Raw genomic sequence first — 16,705 nt, forward strand, 5'->3', positions numbered from 1 at the left:
GTCAATATAGGAAAGGTTATTTTTTATACTCAGTGTTGTGATTTTTTTTTTTAGTGTCAAAATGTAGGAAAGGGAGAAATACTGGTCTTTTCCAGCATCCACTGTCCCCATCTAAAGTTAAATCCCATGTTTTCTAATCCCACCTAATAGACAATAGCTTACTAGTCTTTCTAGCCTTCAAATCAGTTTTTGACCATTGATATATCTTCACTCACTCAGTCTGGGATCTTTTGGTTCAAAAGAGAAATGACTTTCTGAAGTAGACATGGAGTATGCTGTACTACAATCTTGCTCCTGCTTATTTCTGTCGATAGCTACTGAGAAGAGAACAATTTCCCTTGTACTATGCAAGAAGAGAAGGGTTTTTTTGCCTCAAGTAACCTGAGTATTGGGACATATAATAAAATAGCACCATTAGCTTTTCTTTGGTTGATTGGTGAAGATGAAAGTATTTCTGGCCCTTAAGTCTCAACAATAAAATAAATGTAATTATTTTCCTTGTGTTAAGTTTTGTCTGGATTTGTTCTTCCTTCAGTCAGTGCTTGCAGATTCCAGATTAACTTTGATCTTTTCCCCTTGCTGATAAACCTGCATGAGTCCAGACTTGAGTGTGTTCAATTTTCAGGTCATATCCTTTAATGATGCCCATCTAAATAGCTCTGTTAACTTGGTATAGTTGTGCCAAGTTACATTATCTGACAGCCTAGCCTGATAGTCTCATTAAAGCATCAGAAGGAAATCAAATGTATCATACTCTGTATTATTTATTATAAACTAATCACCAGATTGTAGTGTAACCTGAGATAAAGAAACTGCTCAGTGGTGAGATTATGAACTAAAGACAGCTACTGAGTCCCCATTACTCTTCAGACTTTAGGTGTTGCAGAGTGCGATATGGTAGGAAACGCAGGCACGGTGCACCTACCAAGACACCTTCATCAGTCAGGTTCTGCTCCACCACCAAACAAAGAGCTGTTAACCAGGCCCTTTTTTAACTGGCATGGACGTGACCCCCCTGGCAATTGTGAGTCATAGTAGCCTATAATCTGTCCAAGGGTGAGGCAGTTAGATTGCTTACTGTGTATTTTTGGCTATGCTGTTAACTGAAGAAGAGATGATAGTAGAAAGTAGGAGGTCAGATACTGGGGGGAAAGAAAGACCTAAAGTCCCTCCTATTAGATTTGGTGTAATTACCCCAAAATGATCCTATCACTTGAGACAGTCTCTCAATGCACTATAGAATCACAGAAACATAGAATGGTTTGAGTTGGAAGGGACCTTAAAGACCGTCTAGTTCCAACCCCCCTGCCAATGGGCAGGGACACCCTCCACTAGACCAGGTTGCCCAAAGCCCCATCCAGCCTGGCCTTGACCACGTCCAGGGAGGGGGGCATCCACAACCTCTCTGGGCAACCTGTTCCAGTGTCTCACCACCCTCACAGTGAAGAATTCCTTCCTAACATCTAATCTAAGTCTACCATCCTTCAGCTTAAGACCATTACCCCTTGTGCCATCACCACACACCCTTGTAAACAGTCCCTCCCCAGCTTTCCTGTAGGCCCCTTTAGGTACTGGAAGGCTGCTATAAGGTCCTCCCGGAGCCTTCCCTTCTCCAGGCTGAACAACCCCAACTATCTCAGCCTGTCTTCATAGGAGAGGTGCTCCAGCCCTCTGATCAGCTTTGTCACCCTCCTCTGGACTCAATCCAACAGCTCCATGTCCTTCTTGTACTGGGGACCCCAGAGCTGGAGTCAGTACTCCAGGTGGGGTCTCATGAGAGTGGAGTAGAGGGGCAGGATCACCTCCCTTGCCCTGCTGTTCTTGCTTCTTTTGATGCAGCCCAGGACAAGGTTGGCTTTCTGGGCTGCAAGTGCACACTGTCGGCTCATGTTGAGGTTCTCATCAATCAATACCCCCAAGTCCTTCTCCTCAGGGCTGCTCTCAATCCGTTCTCCGCCCAGCCTGTAGTTGTGCTTGGGATTGTGCCGACCCACGTGCAGGACCTTGCACTTGGCCTCGTTGAGCTTCATGCAGTTCATGTGGGCCCACCCCTCAAGCCTGTCAAGGTCCCTCTGGATGGTGGATGGCATCCCTTCCCTCCAGCGTGTCGACCACACCACACAGCTTGGTGTCGTTGGCAAACTTGCTGAGGGTGCACTCAATTCCATTGCCCATGTCACCAGCAAAAATGTTATAACAGTGCCAGTCCCAATACTGATCCATGAGGAATGCCACTTGTCACTGGTCTCCACTTGGACATCGAGCCATTGACCGCAAGTCTTTGAGTGCGACCATCCAGCCAATTCCTTATCCACCAAGTGGTCTATCCATCAAATCCATGTCTCTCCAATTTAGAGACAAGGATGTTGTGTGTGATGTGTCAAATGCTTTTCACAAGTCCAATACTGTGTATCTAACAGTTGAATGGTAAAAAGTTTAGGAAAAATTAGGAATGGTATGAACTTTTATGACACTTTTACTCTAATGTTCTCCTGATGACAGCTAATTTCAGATCAGATAAATTCTCCCACTTGATGTAGTTTGTCTATCTAGTAACCTTCCGTGGATTTCTCTTCCAAAGTGTGGTATAGTTTCTTCTTGAAACACCATATGATTTTTGCACCCAGAAAGTCTTTTGGCAATACTTATTTTATTAATGCAGCCACTGCATCAATATCTGTGCCCTTTTGTTTATTTTGAGTCTTGCTCCCAATAGCTTCATCTGGCTTCGTCTGAGGCCCTTTAGTTCTTGCCCTGACAGAGACAGTAGGCAGTCCATCCACACCACCTCTGCTTATCATGCATGATTTTATAGACTTCTACAATGTGTTCCTGAAGATTACTCTTTTCCAGAATGAAGGGTCTCAGTCTTCTCAGTGATTCCTATATTGCTGTCATAGCAAGGCTGTTCTGGTGGTTGTTGCTGTCCTCTGAAGCCATTTGTGGTCTAGGTGAGGAGTCAGGGACCGCACATTGAGGTCAAGATGTGGATACAGCATGGATTGCTATGTTTAAATAGTATTTTTTTCTTAATCTCTATTTCTTTCCTAATGGAACATAATATTTGCTTTACTCCTTGGCTCTTGCAAAATCCTGAGCTGATATTTTCAAGGAACTTTCTGTTTCAACCCCAAGATGTCATCACTGACTGCTATAGGTCAGTTCAGAGCCCAGCATGTTATATGTGAAGCTGGTTTTAACCCACAGGTATTGCTTTATATTTATTTACATTGAAAGCCATTTGCCATTGGTCAGGCTTTTATATAGCTTTTCTACAATTTTTCAAAATCTGCCCTTATCCTTGCTACTCTGATAAACTTCATCAGCACAGCTTGTCTTCTCACTGCTTATCTCTTTTTCCAGGCCACTTAGAATGATGCTGTACAGTGCTGACTCTGCAAAACCCCTTTGGTGACTTTTTTTTCATCAGTGCAGGATCTCCTCCTTCCCAGTTTCCTGTATTTAACTGTTTATCCACCCCAGGACTTGCTGCCTTATCCAAAATGTGTCACATGATGTTACTGTGCAACTGCCAGTGCTTCTTCCCCATCTTTCCCTGTTTACTGGGGACTGGAACTGTCAAGGGAGGTTCTGAATTCCCTGCCAGCAAACAAGCCAACCAGAACACTTCAATTATCTTCATCTTAATCCCCTCCCAATCAAGCCTCTGCACATAGAGTCAACCTTCCTTTTACTGCTACTGATCTTTGGTGAGATACCTCAAAAGGAGATACCATCCTGGAAAAGCTTGTAGCTTATGATTAGGAAAACATACTTAGTAAATGAAATATGTTTGTATAAGACTGATAACACTTTTAAATTAAAGTAAACCCTCCAAAATAGTTTTCCTAAGAATGAATTGAAATTTAAAATCTTTCAACACAACATTGAATCACCCCTTTATATGCTTGTTTGTTAATATCCTAGATCAAGTATTGAGTGAGCAATATTTTAAGGGACCATTCCTCTGGTTTTCAGTTTGGTATCCTAACCGCTCTTTTTTTTCTCTTTTTTTTTTTTTTTTTTTTTTTTTTTTTTCTTGAGATTGAGTCTGCTAGAGTGGGGGTTCAGTCTCTATTTCATTAATCCCCCTACTGGTAACATGCCTGTTATCTGGTCTAAAGATTGACTTCAATGATCTTGCTGCGTCATCTGGAAAATTGTTTAGGGTATAAATCTCCGTGCAGATTAGTGTGTCTCATTCTCTCACGAGGAATTACATTTTGCCCTTTTTAATGTTAACTCTTTGGCCTCAAGAAGTTTGTTGATTTTATTATTGATAATCAAGTTTGATATGATGTATTTTACAGAATATTGGCTTATTTGGTAGCTAATTTGGCACTGAATGTAGCCAGGCCAGCTGATTATGTGTTTTTCCATTGCAACTGCCAAAATACAGGACGTGGTAGAGTAGACACACTCCTCCTTTCCTTTTTGAGGAAGTCTGATTTGGGTGTTTTTTTTTAAATTTTGCATTTTATTATTATTTCTGGTATTCTTCAGTCTCAGAAGATGTACTGAAATTGTGATATGCTTTTGTAGCAAGAAATTTGTGTCATTGACATAGGAGAAATTTGCTGACAAAGTTATTCTAAAAAAATATAGAAGATTTTGCTTTACATTTGAAAGTCACATTTTTCATCCTGTAGTAGTTAATGGTCATAGATAAACATTTGGAAAATAACCATGAAAATGCACTAATTTTTAAATCCAAAATGTGCATTCAGAAAGAATTAAAAACGAATGACAATCCTGCCATATTTGTTACTCACCTCTATATAGATTCTGCATTGAGTACTGCAGTAATGCAGAAGTCTGTGCCTTTTTTGTATTTGGCAGACTTAACAATCTATTCTACATTTGTGCTTGAGTTTCTAACAGCTCATTTTCATTCTATTGTGTGCCATTAAATATTTCCATCTTCTTCAGGGGAAGCATGCCTGTGTTTTTAGGCTTCCTGTATCATCTTCCATTCAGAGACACTTTCTGTCTATAGATGAGTGGGAAGATTTTGGTTGGAAAAATAGCAATGCCATGAAGAAACATTGCAAAGGATGTGCAGAGTCAACTGTTTCATTCCACAGTGCTTTACCTAAGGAATTAAGGTTATATAGTTTCTTTTTAAGCGTTTTGGCCAGATCTTTCATTCCAAGGTTCTTTGCTTATACACACTAGTATACTCTTTAACTGTTTATGTTCAGAGGTGGGAGTAAGAGAGTAAAATAAACAGGACATTAACACTGTCATTGTTGGTAGAAATGAAGAAAGAGAAAGCCAAACTGTCAAAATGCATAAATTAATGCGTCTTTGCTTAAGGTCTGAAATTTGGACTTGAGCACGTCTGTTTTGTATATTGTTGAGCAGCTAAAATTAAACATAACTCTGTGAACTAAAAGGAATTCACCTTTGCCATCAGTGAACAAGCCTGTACTTTGCATCTTTACCCTTGTGCTATGTGTGACTGGTTGTCTGACAGGAGTGGGATGACTTCTTGGAGCTGTCATGGATTGCTGCTAATTATTTGTAATACTGTTGCAAGAGAATCTGCAGTCATTAATGAGGATCTTATGCTAGGCACTAAACAGCCATAGAGTAAGGTAAATCTGTACCCCAGAGAACTAATGAAAATAGAAAAGGGGAAATTTGGCAAACGGTAAAAGGACTACAGTTTTTGAAGTAAAATGTGAAAATTATAAATGTGTAGTATGGCTGCTGTCTGTAGCCATGCACTCTTATTGGTTTACTGTATGATTTGAGCACCTCTCAATTTGTAACATATTAATCTTCACAAACACCTTTTGATAGAAAGAAGTTCCATTATCTTCATTTAATCAGTGACAGAAAGAATTAAATTACTTGCCTACAATTATATAGATAACATGAGCAGGGAATTGCTCTGGATGACATCTTCCTGTCAAGACATTCTGGGTCTTGACGTCTCACCAGGCCTAGTACTCTGCCATTCCTTTTTACAATATAACTGACATACATACACATTGAGATGCATGCTTTGCGATAAACTAACTGATTTTGTACCTTGGATACAAAACATTAAGACCAGCAAAACACCAATCCTTGTACAGATAGAGATTCAACACATTTGGCACAAAACACAGACGCTTTCACAGTCGCTGTCTGAATCTGGCAATGCGGTGTCATTCCATCACGTGCTACCTGTGCAGGGGGCCAACAGCTCAGTATTTGGCTCAGCTTTCGTAAAATGTATGTGACTGGAGTTCTGTGATAGTAACAAGAAATTGCATTTTATTTGCACTATCACGTCACATTGTTATTTGCCTCAATTTCCAGGGCTGGTATCAGGAGAACAGACATTAATTTTGAACAATTGCATTTGCAGACGTGACTGATCCATTTGGTGATGGAATAAATGGGAAGATGATTACTTTTACGGAGCTAGTAGGACCTGTCTTTTTTTTTTTTTTTTTCCTTCTCTACAAACTGTTTCACTGTTGCTTTCCTAGTGTGGCTGGTATTACCAATGTCAGCAAAAGATGTCTGATTATATTAACTGAAGCCATTAGAAACTTGCTGTCTGTATGTGTCTGGTATTTTTCTGTCTATTTAATAATCACAGAAGGATAAAATGTTTCAGGCCCACGTAGTTTGTCTTTTTAAGAAGAAAGCTTACATGCTTCAGGTTTTATAATTTATGCCTTTCCATTTCCTATGTATATTTTTTTAAAATCATAAGAAAGATTAGCAATTCCCTTGGACTCCCTTAGGCAGTAGTTAATCACTTCTGTTCAGCTTCTTTCTACCCTTTGGTGTTTCTCTTTTCTTCCTATTAAGATATACAGCAGAAATCTATTTCTTTGGACAAGTATTTTAAAATAACTTATTTCCTTTAATATATATGTTATATATAACTATATTACTTTAATATAGGATGAGTGATGAGTGATTTCATGATGGGGAAATAACGACAAAGGCTTACTAAAATGTAGCATTCAGCAATGATTTTGTATTTTCAGAGTTGCTAGAAGCAATATGCTAACCACAAAAAAGTCTGAGGCTCTCCCAGAGTATAATTATTGTTTTTGTTCTTTTTGTTGTCCTCACTGTGACTGACAAATATAATGACTTTAGCATCATATGCTTTAGCTCATATTAGAGGTGTCTAAATAAACTGTTGAGAACACTTCATCTTGAGGTGACATGGCTGACACATGACAGATGAGTTGTCTGAATGAGGCAAAGTGGAAGTCAAATTGGCCTGACAAAATAATGGCACTATGAGACATCTTTGAGCTCCACCTTTTACATGCTGTGCACTTGGAGCAACAGGACTTCTCCACAAACTCCTGTTGCAGTAGAGAATGCTTCACGGTGAGAAATACGGATATATCACTGACTGTAGAATGACAAAATCCTTACTTGTTATCTGACTTTTGTAGAAACTTAAGTTCAATGACAAATCTAAATTTTTGGGCAGAGACAGCTTTCCTACTTAGTCTAGCCATTATGCTTGTCAAGCCGTGTTTCAGAATATTCAGCTTTTAGTTAAAAAGAATAATCACTTTTTGAGTTTTCACTACTCAAATTATAATCAATAGTAGTACATTCTTTATATACATCTATATGAGAGCTTTCATAGTTATCATACATTTTTTTCTGGTATGGCCTTGATGATGACAGGTCTGCAATGAATCTTAGACTTAAAGTTGATGCAGGTGCTAATGCATTTTACTGTTAAGGTACGAAAGATAGAAAAAGTCTCCTTGGAGAAACTTGAATTTTATTCAGCCTATACAGTTCCACTATAAGACAGAAAAAAATGCAATATAGACTGCTGTTAAAGTCCTGCTTTAAACTACTAGGAATACATGATAGACTGAAAGAAGTCTCTGATATATTTTTCTTCATGTGCTGATTGAAAAGCAAACCAGACCTTCCAGATTTTCTTCCATTTGACTTTAATGCTGAGTTTTCCTATTGAAATGGGAAGACTCAATTCAACTTTACAAAATAGAAAAGAAGCCGAGATATAAATGTATCATCTTGAATAATTCATAACCAACTTATTGAAAAACTTCCACTCCTGAAACTTATTGGAAGAACTCTGTAATATGGAATATAGATTTGATGAAAAAAGGATCATGAGAGCAACAAATCTGTTTGTCATCTGCATAGCGATACTTAGTCATTTGAGTAATATAATCTGGGAGTGCAATGATACAGACATACAACAATGCAGGGCCAAGAATAAAGTCCTGTGGGACATCAGCTGTAAGTGAAAAAGGACTTGATTAAGGATGGCTGTATTAAATATAAGTGAATGGTCAGACAAAAATAACGTTAGCCAGCACAACATGTTTGCTTTAGTGATACATCTAGAGTACAATGAATAAGCAATAGTGATTGTGAGTATTCAAAATAGAAGACTGACAGCATTTCACTAGAGCAAATATTAAATTGTATTCATGAACACATGTACCTTGATCATTTCAGGTGATTAACCAAATTGCACCATTTAGTGGATGTCTTCAGTAGACAGTAATAAATCCACTCTGGCAATGAGAAAACCAAGTTCTAACTTTTGGTAATGTTTGCAATACAATAAAAACTCTGGGAATAAGTAAGTTGAACAGATCTTCGCCAGTCATCGTAACAATAATGACAAAAAGGGCATGCAAACAGACAACTGGAACTACTGCGGGTGAAGACTTGAAAAGTGGAGAAAGGAGCCTTACCAGAGGAGTAGCTGGTATAGGTTTTTATTTTGGAGGCTCAATAGAAAACTAGGTAGATGGTTTATCCCTTGAGATATGAAATGACAATGATGACTTTAAAATTATTTTAAATGTCTTTGATTAATTTTAATAAAATATAGGAAGATGTGGGAAAAGTGGTTCTAATAATCCCAAGATAAATATTCAGCATATTGTTCTGCACTTTTTGTTTACCATGCAACAGGAATCACCTGGTTCTGTTTTCCCTACTTTATTTACTTTGCATTAGTCTTTATTAAAATGATCTCAATTTCCTATCGAGGGGTGATTTTTAGGCTTTTACAGATTTTAAGTCTCTGATTCTTCAGCATCTGATATCACTTCATGAACAGCACAACTTTCCAACATATTTTTGTTCAAATATACAAAGGTCATATTCTTCATCTGGTCTTTTCTCTCAAATTATCTGACTGATTTTATTTGCAATCTGTGTAGTCATACGAGCCTGAGCTGGAAACAACCAATTAGACCAGACTGTCCCTTCTCTTGCCAATGTGGAATATAGTCCCCCAGACAGAGGACACACACTTGATTTTAGCCAAACGCTGAGAAGAAGCCTCCTGATCTTCACCCACTGACATTTAAACTCTCATCTGTTATTAATATATTTTCAGCAAATGATTACTAGAACATCTGCTCATGCCCAGTAAATTTTTACTTCCTTCTCTTAAAGCTGACTTCCCCAGTGGACTGATGAAAGAGATATTCTGCAACTCATTTTGCTCTTTAAAATAACACCGGCCCACTGAAGAAATGTTAGCTGAAAGTGGTGTAGTGATCTTTGTAGTTCATGTTGCAGCTATAAGGGAAATAAGAGCAAAATGATTGCAATAAGAATGGTAGGATTTACATCTCTTTTTTTTTTTTTTTTTTTTTAGAACAGAAAGCTTTATGAAACATACAGCAAATGCATGTTTGGTTATTACATGAAGTCATGAAGTTGTAAGCATTTACAGACTTCGAAAAGATTAAATACTGGTTCTAAAATGCTGATGCCAATGTGATATCATACAGATTTATTTGAAAATTGATATAAATTGTATGCAAAACAAAATCACTGTGGCTGAGAGGAGAGGCTTTTCTAAGGTAAATGGGCTGCAACAGTCTTTTAGATTTAAACATATGTTTAGATTGTGACCCCTATTTCCATTTAAAACTTTTCTTAACTCAAAGCTTTTGAGAGAGAAAACTTTCTTGGAGTCAATTGCCAATACAAGATGCTAAGTTTCCATGGATGTTGCCTATGTTCCCAACTTTGTAGAGTTATGCTGCTTCTTGATTATAGTGACATTAAGCTATGTCTGTTAACATATGCAACTGTTTGTACATATAGCAGGTAGGGGCACCCGCATTTTGCATTTAAGCCCAACATGTAACCCAGCTATGTTTCTCATCAAGCTGGCCACCCTGCTTCAGTTTTTTTGTCTCACTTCTAAATTTCAGAATATATGAAGGAGTGCGAATGCCAGTTCATGCTCCCCTGAAAGGAGGGGATTGTCCTGATCATTACACACATATGGATGGGAAAATGCAAAGTGACACTATGCCCTAGCACCAAAGCCCCAGCATGCACAGAGCTACACAAAGATCATTAATCTTAACATTAATTAAGCCTTTAAAGTCTCCTCCTGTCCACTTCCATGTCCTTCCTAAAATATATCCTCATATCCTCTTTCTAATCTCGCTCCCAACATTTATTCCCTTCATTTCCACAGTAAGCATTCATCCGTGTAGTTTACTGATACAATTTATTTGAATGCATTGAGGACAATTCTGTATCAACATGCCTACATTTCATTTTCATGCTTTTGCCAGGGGTGCTGCTTTCTGATCTTAGAGTGCCTTTGTGTAGCTCAGACATGCTACCAGGACAGCATCCTCTCAACAGTCCAGATCGCAGCAAACTGGCTGTGCAGAGGCCCTCTTGTGTAGACTTCTGCCTCTGCACAGCATAACCACTTATTTACATAAACATTAGTCTTGTGGCTGTCTTCAGAAGTTAAATCTGAATGTTTTGTTTAGGGTTGCTATTCCTACTGCAGATATTTAGGGCAGTAAATGCTGGGCCTGATCCCCTGTAAGGAACGACTAATCTGATGAAGTGTCCAGGAAATAGTTGGGCAAAACTGAAAATGGGAACCTAAAGCAAAGGCCACCCAGAGCAGAAGAAAAGTTTTTTCTTGGTTGTTTCAGATGGGCACAAAAGCCCACTAATAAAGTCAGATGACTTACATAATATCTGAGTATGGAAGCTGTAGCTTGGGGGTTTTTGGTTCACATGATTCCAAAATCTGGAACCATAGGCTTCTGTTTTCATGGTGCGTACACACCTACACTGTGGGCAGTAGATTAGTGGATTTTAGAGCATTAGAAGATTCAGCTTTTAAAGAAAACGTCACTTTTAATCCCAGTTATAACAGAAGTTGCTTTTTCACTGTGATTGCCTACTGTTGCATGATTTAGTTGGATTTGACACCTTGAAACCTTATTGCTGTATTCTCTTCAATAATATTGAAATACATTATTTTCACTATTTTGTGTTTCAGAATAAGAGCCAAGGATTGAGTTTTGTCCGTATACATGCACCTTGGCAAGTACTTAGTCGAGAAGCGGAACTCCTTAAAATAAAAATGCCCACTAAAAAGGTAAGTACGTTCCATCTTCTATCAACTAGTTGTATGACTGGAGCAGGATGTATCACAATGGTAGTTAAATATACAGAAGCCCACAGCATTACTTTATTTCAAAATCAGAGCTTATTCTTTCACATGACTACGTATTTTGAGATGATTTAGTATTCAGAGTCAGATTTAAGATGGGATTTTCAAAGAGAATTTCAAAGGCCACAGAGGCAGCTGTCTGACAGACTGCATTCAGAAGAGTGATGATAGAGATGAGTTTTGAGGAGGACTTTGAAAGCTGAGAAGGCAGTAGCTATTTGGATTTTTGTCAGGGAACTTTCCTGAAAGGTAAGGAGCAGTATAGGATATTGTATGGTAGCTGGTCATTACCTTAAGATTTTGCTAAACTCTTGGGAATGCTGAGCGAGTCAGTTTTGGTGTTATCAATGACGCAGTGCATTCAGACTTGCCCATTGTCATTCAAACTTTGGCTCACTATCTTCCTTACAGTCATAGTAGCTAAGAATATCTTGAGCTTTCAGAGTTGCTAGCAAACATTGTAAATTCTGAGGAGTTGATCCCAAAATTTCTGGTCCTGCAATGATTTAGCATGCTGGCTAACAAGTCCACTGAAGTTAGTGGAACTGCCTTGTGCTTTCAGTTAGTCATACTCATCAATTGCACTCCTGAACACTTATTTCATTGCATTGTCATTAGAATTAAATGACAGACTGATTTTATTTTCTTCCACAGGGTTGTTGTTGGTTTTTTTTGGTTGGCTGGTTGGGGTTTTTTTGGGGGGTTGTGTGTTGGGAGTGTTCCATATTGATTGTTTCCACACAGTAAAAGCTTCAGTGTTGTTCACATCTCATGGTGTTACAATCTGTCACTGTCAGGGCCCTGGCCAAGCCAATCTTGTAGACACTTACTGTATTGTGTTTGCATTCCAGAAAAAAAGAAAAAAAAAAAAAGTCTGGTTACTTGTAATCAACCTTTGAAAATGAGTAGGTTTGGATAACTACAGTACCTCCGTCCTTTCTGGCATATTGATGGATGTGTAGGCTCTTTCTAGAAATGGACCATATTCAACTCCTTTCTTTGATCCCTTCCCAGCTTCATTCCTTTTGTGCATTTTTAGTGCCTGCTCATTTCTCCCTCCTTCTTCCCCTCCTAGCTTTTTTGCAGTTACACTGAATCAAGTTTTACACTATTTTGATTGTGGACTGTTGCCATTGTATTGTTCTGAGTTAAGGTCTGCAGGAGCTGATGTCTCTGGTGGCCGCTCTAGTCAGTCACGAACAGTTCCGCAACCCCCTCTTTCCTCTGAATGGGAGAAAAAGTGCACAGTAAATCGTAAAGCCCTAAAGACACAGAATCATCTTGGGTCAAAACATCTAGAAATGGTGGCAAATTACTTCATTTAACCGCTATATATTATATATTATTTATAGTATCCTTTTCTTAAAGCAACAGATTTCAATGAACCAATCAGGTGTGTGCACACTTTATGTTGAATGAGATTGCCATATAACCAACATTTAATGAATAGTATGACAAATATTCAAAGAGCAAATGGATAGGCAGTCATTGATTAGGCAGTTATGGAAACAGTATTCAGGTTTGTACCTGTAATATTTTTGGTGTCTTATAGAAGACTAAATGAAATATGGCTACCAACAAAGAAACCAGACCTCGATTTTCCTGAAAATTCACCCTAGGGTAACAAGTTGTTTTGTATAACTTTGTGTTGGTTTTGCGTGGCAAGGTTTTGGTAGCGGGGGGGCTACAGGGGTGGCTTCTGTGAGAAGCTGCTAGAAGCTTCCCCTGTGTCTGATAGAGCCAATGCCAGCCGGCTCCTAGACGGACCCGCCGCTGGCCAAGGCCAAGCCAATCAGCGCCTCTGGGATAACATATTTAAGAAAGAGAAAAACAGTTAGAGAGCGCTTTTGCAGCCAGAGAGAGGAGTGAGAAGATGTAAGAACATCTGCAGACACCCAGGTCAGCGCAGAAGCAGGGGGAGGAGGTGCTCCAGGCGCTGGAGCAGAGATCCCCCTGCAGCCCGTGGTGAAGACCATGGTGAAGCAGGCTGTCCCCCTGCAGCCCATGGAGGGAGGATGAGGGGGTGTAGAGATTCCACCTGCAGCCCGTGGAGGACCCCACGCCGGAGCAGGTGGAGACACCTGAAGGAGGCTGTGGCCCATGGGAAGCCCGTGCTGGAGCAAGATCCTGGCAGGACCTGTGGATCCGTGGAGAGAGGAGCCCACGCCAGAGCAGGTTTGCTGACAGGACTTGTGACCCCATGGGGGACCCACGCTGGAGCAGTTTGCTCCTGAAGGTCTGCACCCCGTGGAGGAGACTCACATTGGAGAAGGCCGTGAAGGACTGTCTCCCGTGAGAGGGACCCCACGCTGGAGCGGGGGAACAATGAGTCCTCCCCCTGAGGATGAAGAAGCGACAGAAACACCGCGTGATGAACTGACCGTAACCCCCATTCCCCGTCCCCCTGTGCCGCTGGGGGGGGCGGAGGTTGAAGCCGGGAGTGAAGTTGAGCCCGGGAAGATGGGAGGGGTGGGGGGAGGTGTTTTTAAGATTTGGTTTTATTTCTCATTCCTCTACTCTGTTTTGCTTAGTAATAAATAAGATGAATTCCCTCTCTAAGTTCGGTCTGTTTTGCTCGTGATGATAATTAGAGAATGATCTCTCCCTGTCCTTATCTCGACCCGTAAGTTTTTTTTTTTCATTGTACCTTTTCTCCCCTGTCTAATGAAAGAGGGGAGTGATAGAGTGGCTCTGGTGGGCACCTGGCCCTCAGCCAGGGTCAACCCACCACAAACTTAAAAGTGATATGATATTCTTAAGGACAAGATTGCTCACAACTCTTGTTGACTACATTATTTTTCTATTATCTCAACAGCAGAAATGGTGCACTACCAGAAAGCAAGTATGACAGGAAAACTATGTTCATGTCTTAAGGTTTTTTTACAATTAAGGACAGTTGGAAGACGAATTTCCTGTGGAAAAAAAAAATCCACTTTGAAAAACTGAAATCTTGTATTTTGGGGATCTGGCAACACAAACTGAAAAAATCAGCCAGTAACCACTAAAAAGAAAATTCTGGTTTTGTTCATAGAGACAAAAAGTTGTTTTTAAGGCACATTAGGTATTTTCTGTGATGCTATTTTTATTTATACAAACATCCAATGAAACCATAAACAAAGCTTTTTCAGTGGAAAGTATTCATCCCCCTCTAAACATGATGAATTGGTTGCAAACAATTTTTTTTTCAAAGGTTCAGTTTTAAATCATTTTTCAGGACAAATGACATGCTGGGCAAAGGTACTTTTTGAGCAATTTTAACTATATGAACATTTCTGGATAGGACAATACAGTTATTTTTGATGAGTGAGAATGGGCCACTGTCAAATGAGTATGAGTATGAGAAACAAACAGTATGAGGAATGAACAGGGCCAACTGGAAGCACTGGTCCATTCCCAGAGCTATGATGTCTCTGGAATGAATCCCACGACTGGAGTGCTGGGATGGAGGGCTATAGGCTTTTCAGGAGGGATAGGCAGTGCAGGCAAAGTGGAGAAGTTGTACTGTTTGTAAGGGAGAAGTTTGACTCTACAGCCCTTACAGTTAGGGATGATAAGGTTGAGAGCCTCTGGATGAGGATTAGGGGGATAGAAAAGAAAGCAGATGTCATTGTGGTTGTCTACTATTCATTGCCCAGCCAGGATGATAGCACTGATGAATTATTCTATAGGCAATTAGGAGAAATTTCTGGATCAGTAGCCCTTGTCCTTATGGGAGATTTCAACTTCCCAGACATTACCTGGGAATACCATACTGCTGTGACAAACAAGTCTGAGCAATTCCTGAAGTGTGTTGAAGATAACACCTTGTCACAAGTATTCAGTGAGCCAGCTAGGAAAGATGCCCTCCTAGACTTGCTATTTGTAAATAGAGGACTTACAGGAGATGTGATGGCAGGTAGCTGTCTTGGCCACAGTGATGACAAAATGGCTGAGTTAAAAATTTTCAGTGTAGATAGAAAAAAGGTCAGCAGAGTTGTTACTCTAGATTTCAAGAGAGCAAACTTGAAGCTATCCAGGGAGCTAGTTAGCAGTGTACCCTCGGGATCTGCTTTTGAGGGCTTAGGGGTCCATGAGTGCTGGTCAGTTTTTAAGAATCACCCTTTAAAAGCACAGGAGCAGGCAATACCAGAATGTTGTAGGTCAAGTAAGTGGGGCAGAAGACCAGTTGGTTGAATAGGGAACTCCTCATGGTGCTCAAGAAGAAAAGAAATTGTACCATCTCTGGAAGCAAGGTCAGGCTTTGCAAGAAGATTACAGAGCTGTGGTCTGCATATTCAGGGAGAAAACACGAAAGGCCAAAGCTCAGCTAGAGTTGAAATTGGAGTGTTGTGTCAGACAATAAAAAGGCTTTTTAAAATATATTAATAGCAAGAGGAAGTCTAAAGAAAATATAATTTTTTTCTGGATTTTAACAAAGCTTTTAATAGTGTCCCTCACAGTATCCTTCTGGATAAGTTGTCCAACTGTGAGATGAGCAGGTACACAGTGTGCTGGGTGAAGAACTGGTTGAACGGCAGGGCTCAAAGGGTTGCAGTGAATGGGGCTGTGTTTGGCTGGTGACCAGTCACTAAGGGTGTTCGGCAGGGCTCAAAGTGTTATAGTGAATAGGGCTACATCTGGCTGGTGACCAGTCACCAGCGGTGTCCCTCAGGGATCAGTTCTAGGGCCAGTTCTGTTCAATGTATTTATCAATGGTCTAGATGCAGAAGTTTAATTCACCATTAGCAAGTTTGCTGATGATAGGACTGGGAGGTGCTGTTGACTCTCTCATGGGACAGGAGGACTTGCAAAGGGATCTAGATAGATTGGAGCATCGGGCAATAATCAATAGCATGAAATTCAAGAAGTCCAAATACTGGATTCTGCACCTGGGACAGAGTAACAGTGCTCACAGGTATAAATTGGGAGAGGAGTGGCTGGAGAGCATTCCTGCAGAAATGGATCTGGGGGTGCTGGTTGACAGCAGGGTCGCTGTGAGCCAGCAGTGTGCCCTGGCAGCCAAGAGGGCAAACACTGTCCTGGGGTGCATCAAACACAGCGTAACCAGATGGTCAAAAGAGGGGATTATTCTGTTATATCCAGCCTTGGCGCCTCCTCACCTTGAGTACTGTGGGCAGTTCTGGGCCCCACCGTTTAAGGTGGATGTTAAGGTCCTTGAATGTATCCATAGGAGGGAAACAAAGCTGGTGAAACGGCTCAGAAGAATGTCCTATGGGGAGGACATAAATTCATGTT

At 40.2% G+C, this 16,705-nt stretch overlaps 1 protein-coding gene across 1 annotated transcript in view; it reads left to right on the forward strand.

Annotated features, from left to right (window-relative positions):
• ANO2 (anoctamin 2) overlaps positions 1–16,705 on the forward strand; it is a 200,244-nt gene that overhangs the window by 31,457 nt on the left and 152,082 nt on the right. The window contains exon 4 of the mRNA XM_075761415.1: positions 11,297–11,395. Within this exon, the coding sequence (XP_075617530.1) occupies positions 11,297–11,395 (99 nt within the window). The remainder of the gene's footprint in view (positions 1–11,296; positions 11,396–16,705) is intronic.

Source organism: Balearica regulorum, chromosome 1 (assembly GCF_011004875.1).
Source record: "Balearica regulorum gibbericeps isolate bBalReg1 chromosome 1, bBalReg1.pri, whole genome shotgun sequence".
Taxonomy (NCBI): domain Eukaryota; kingdom Metazoa; phylum Chordata; class Aves; order Gruiformes; family Gruidae; genus Balearica; species Balearica regulorum.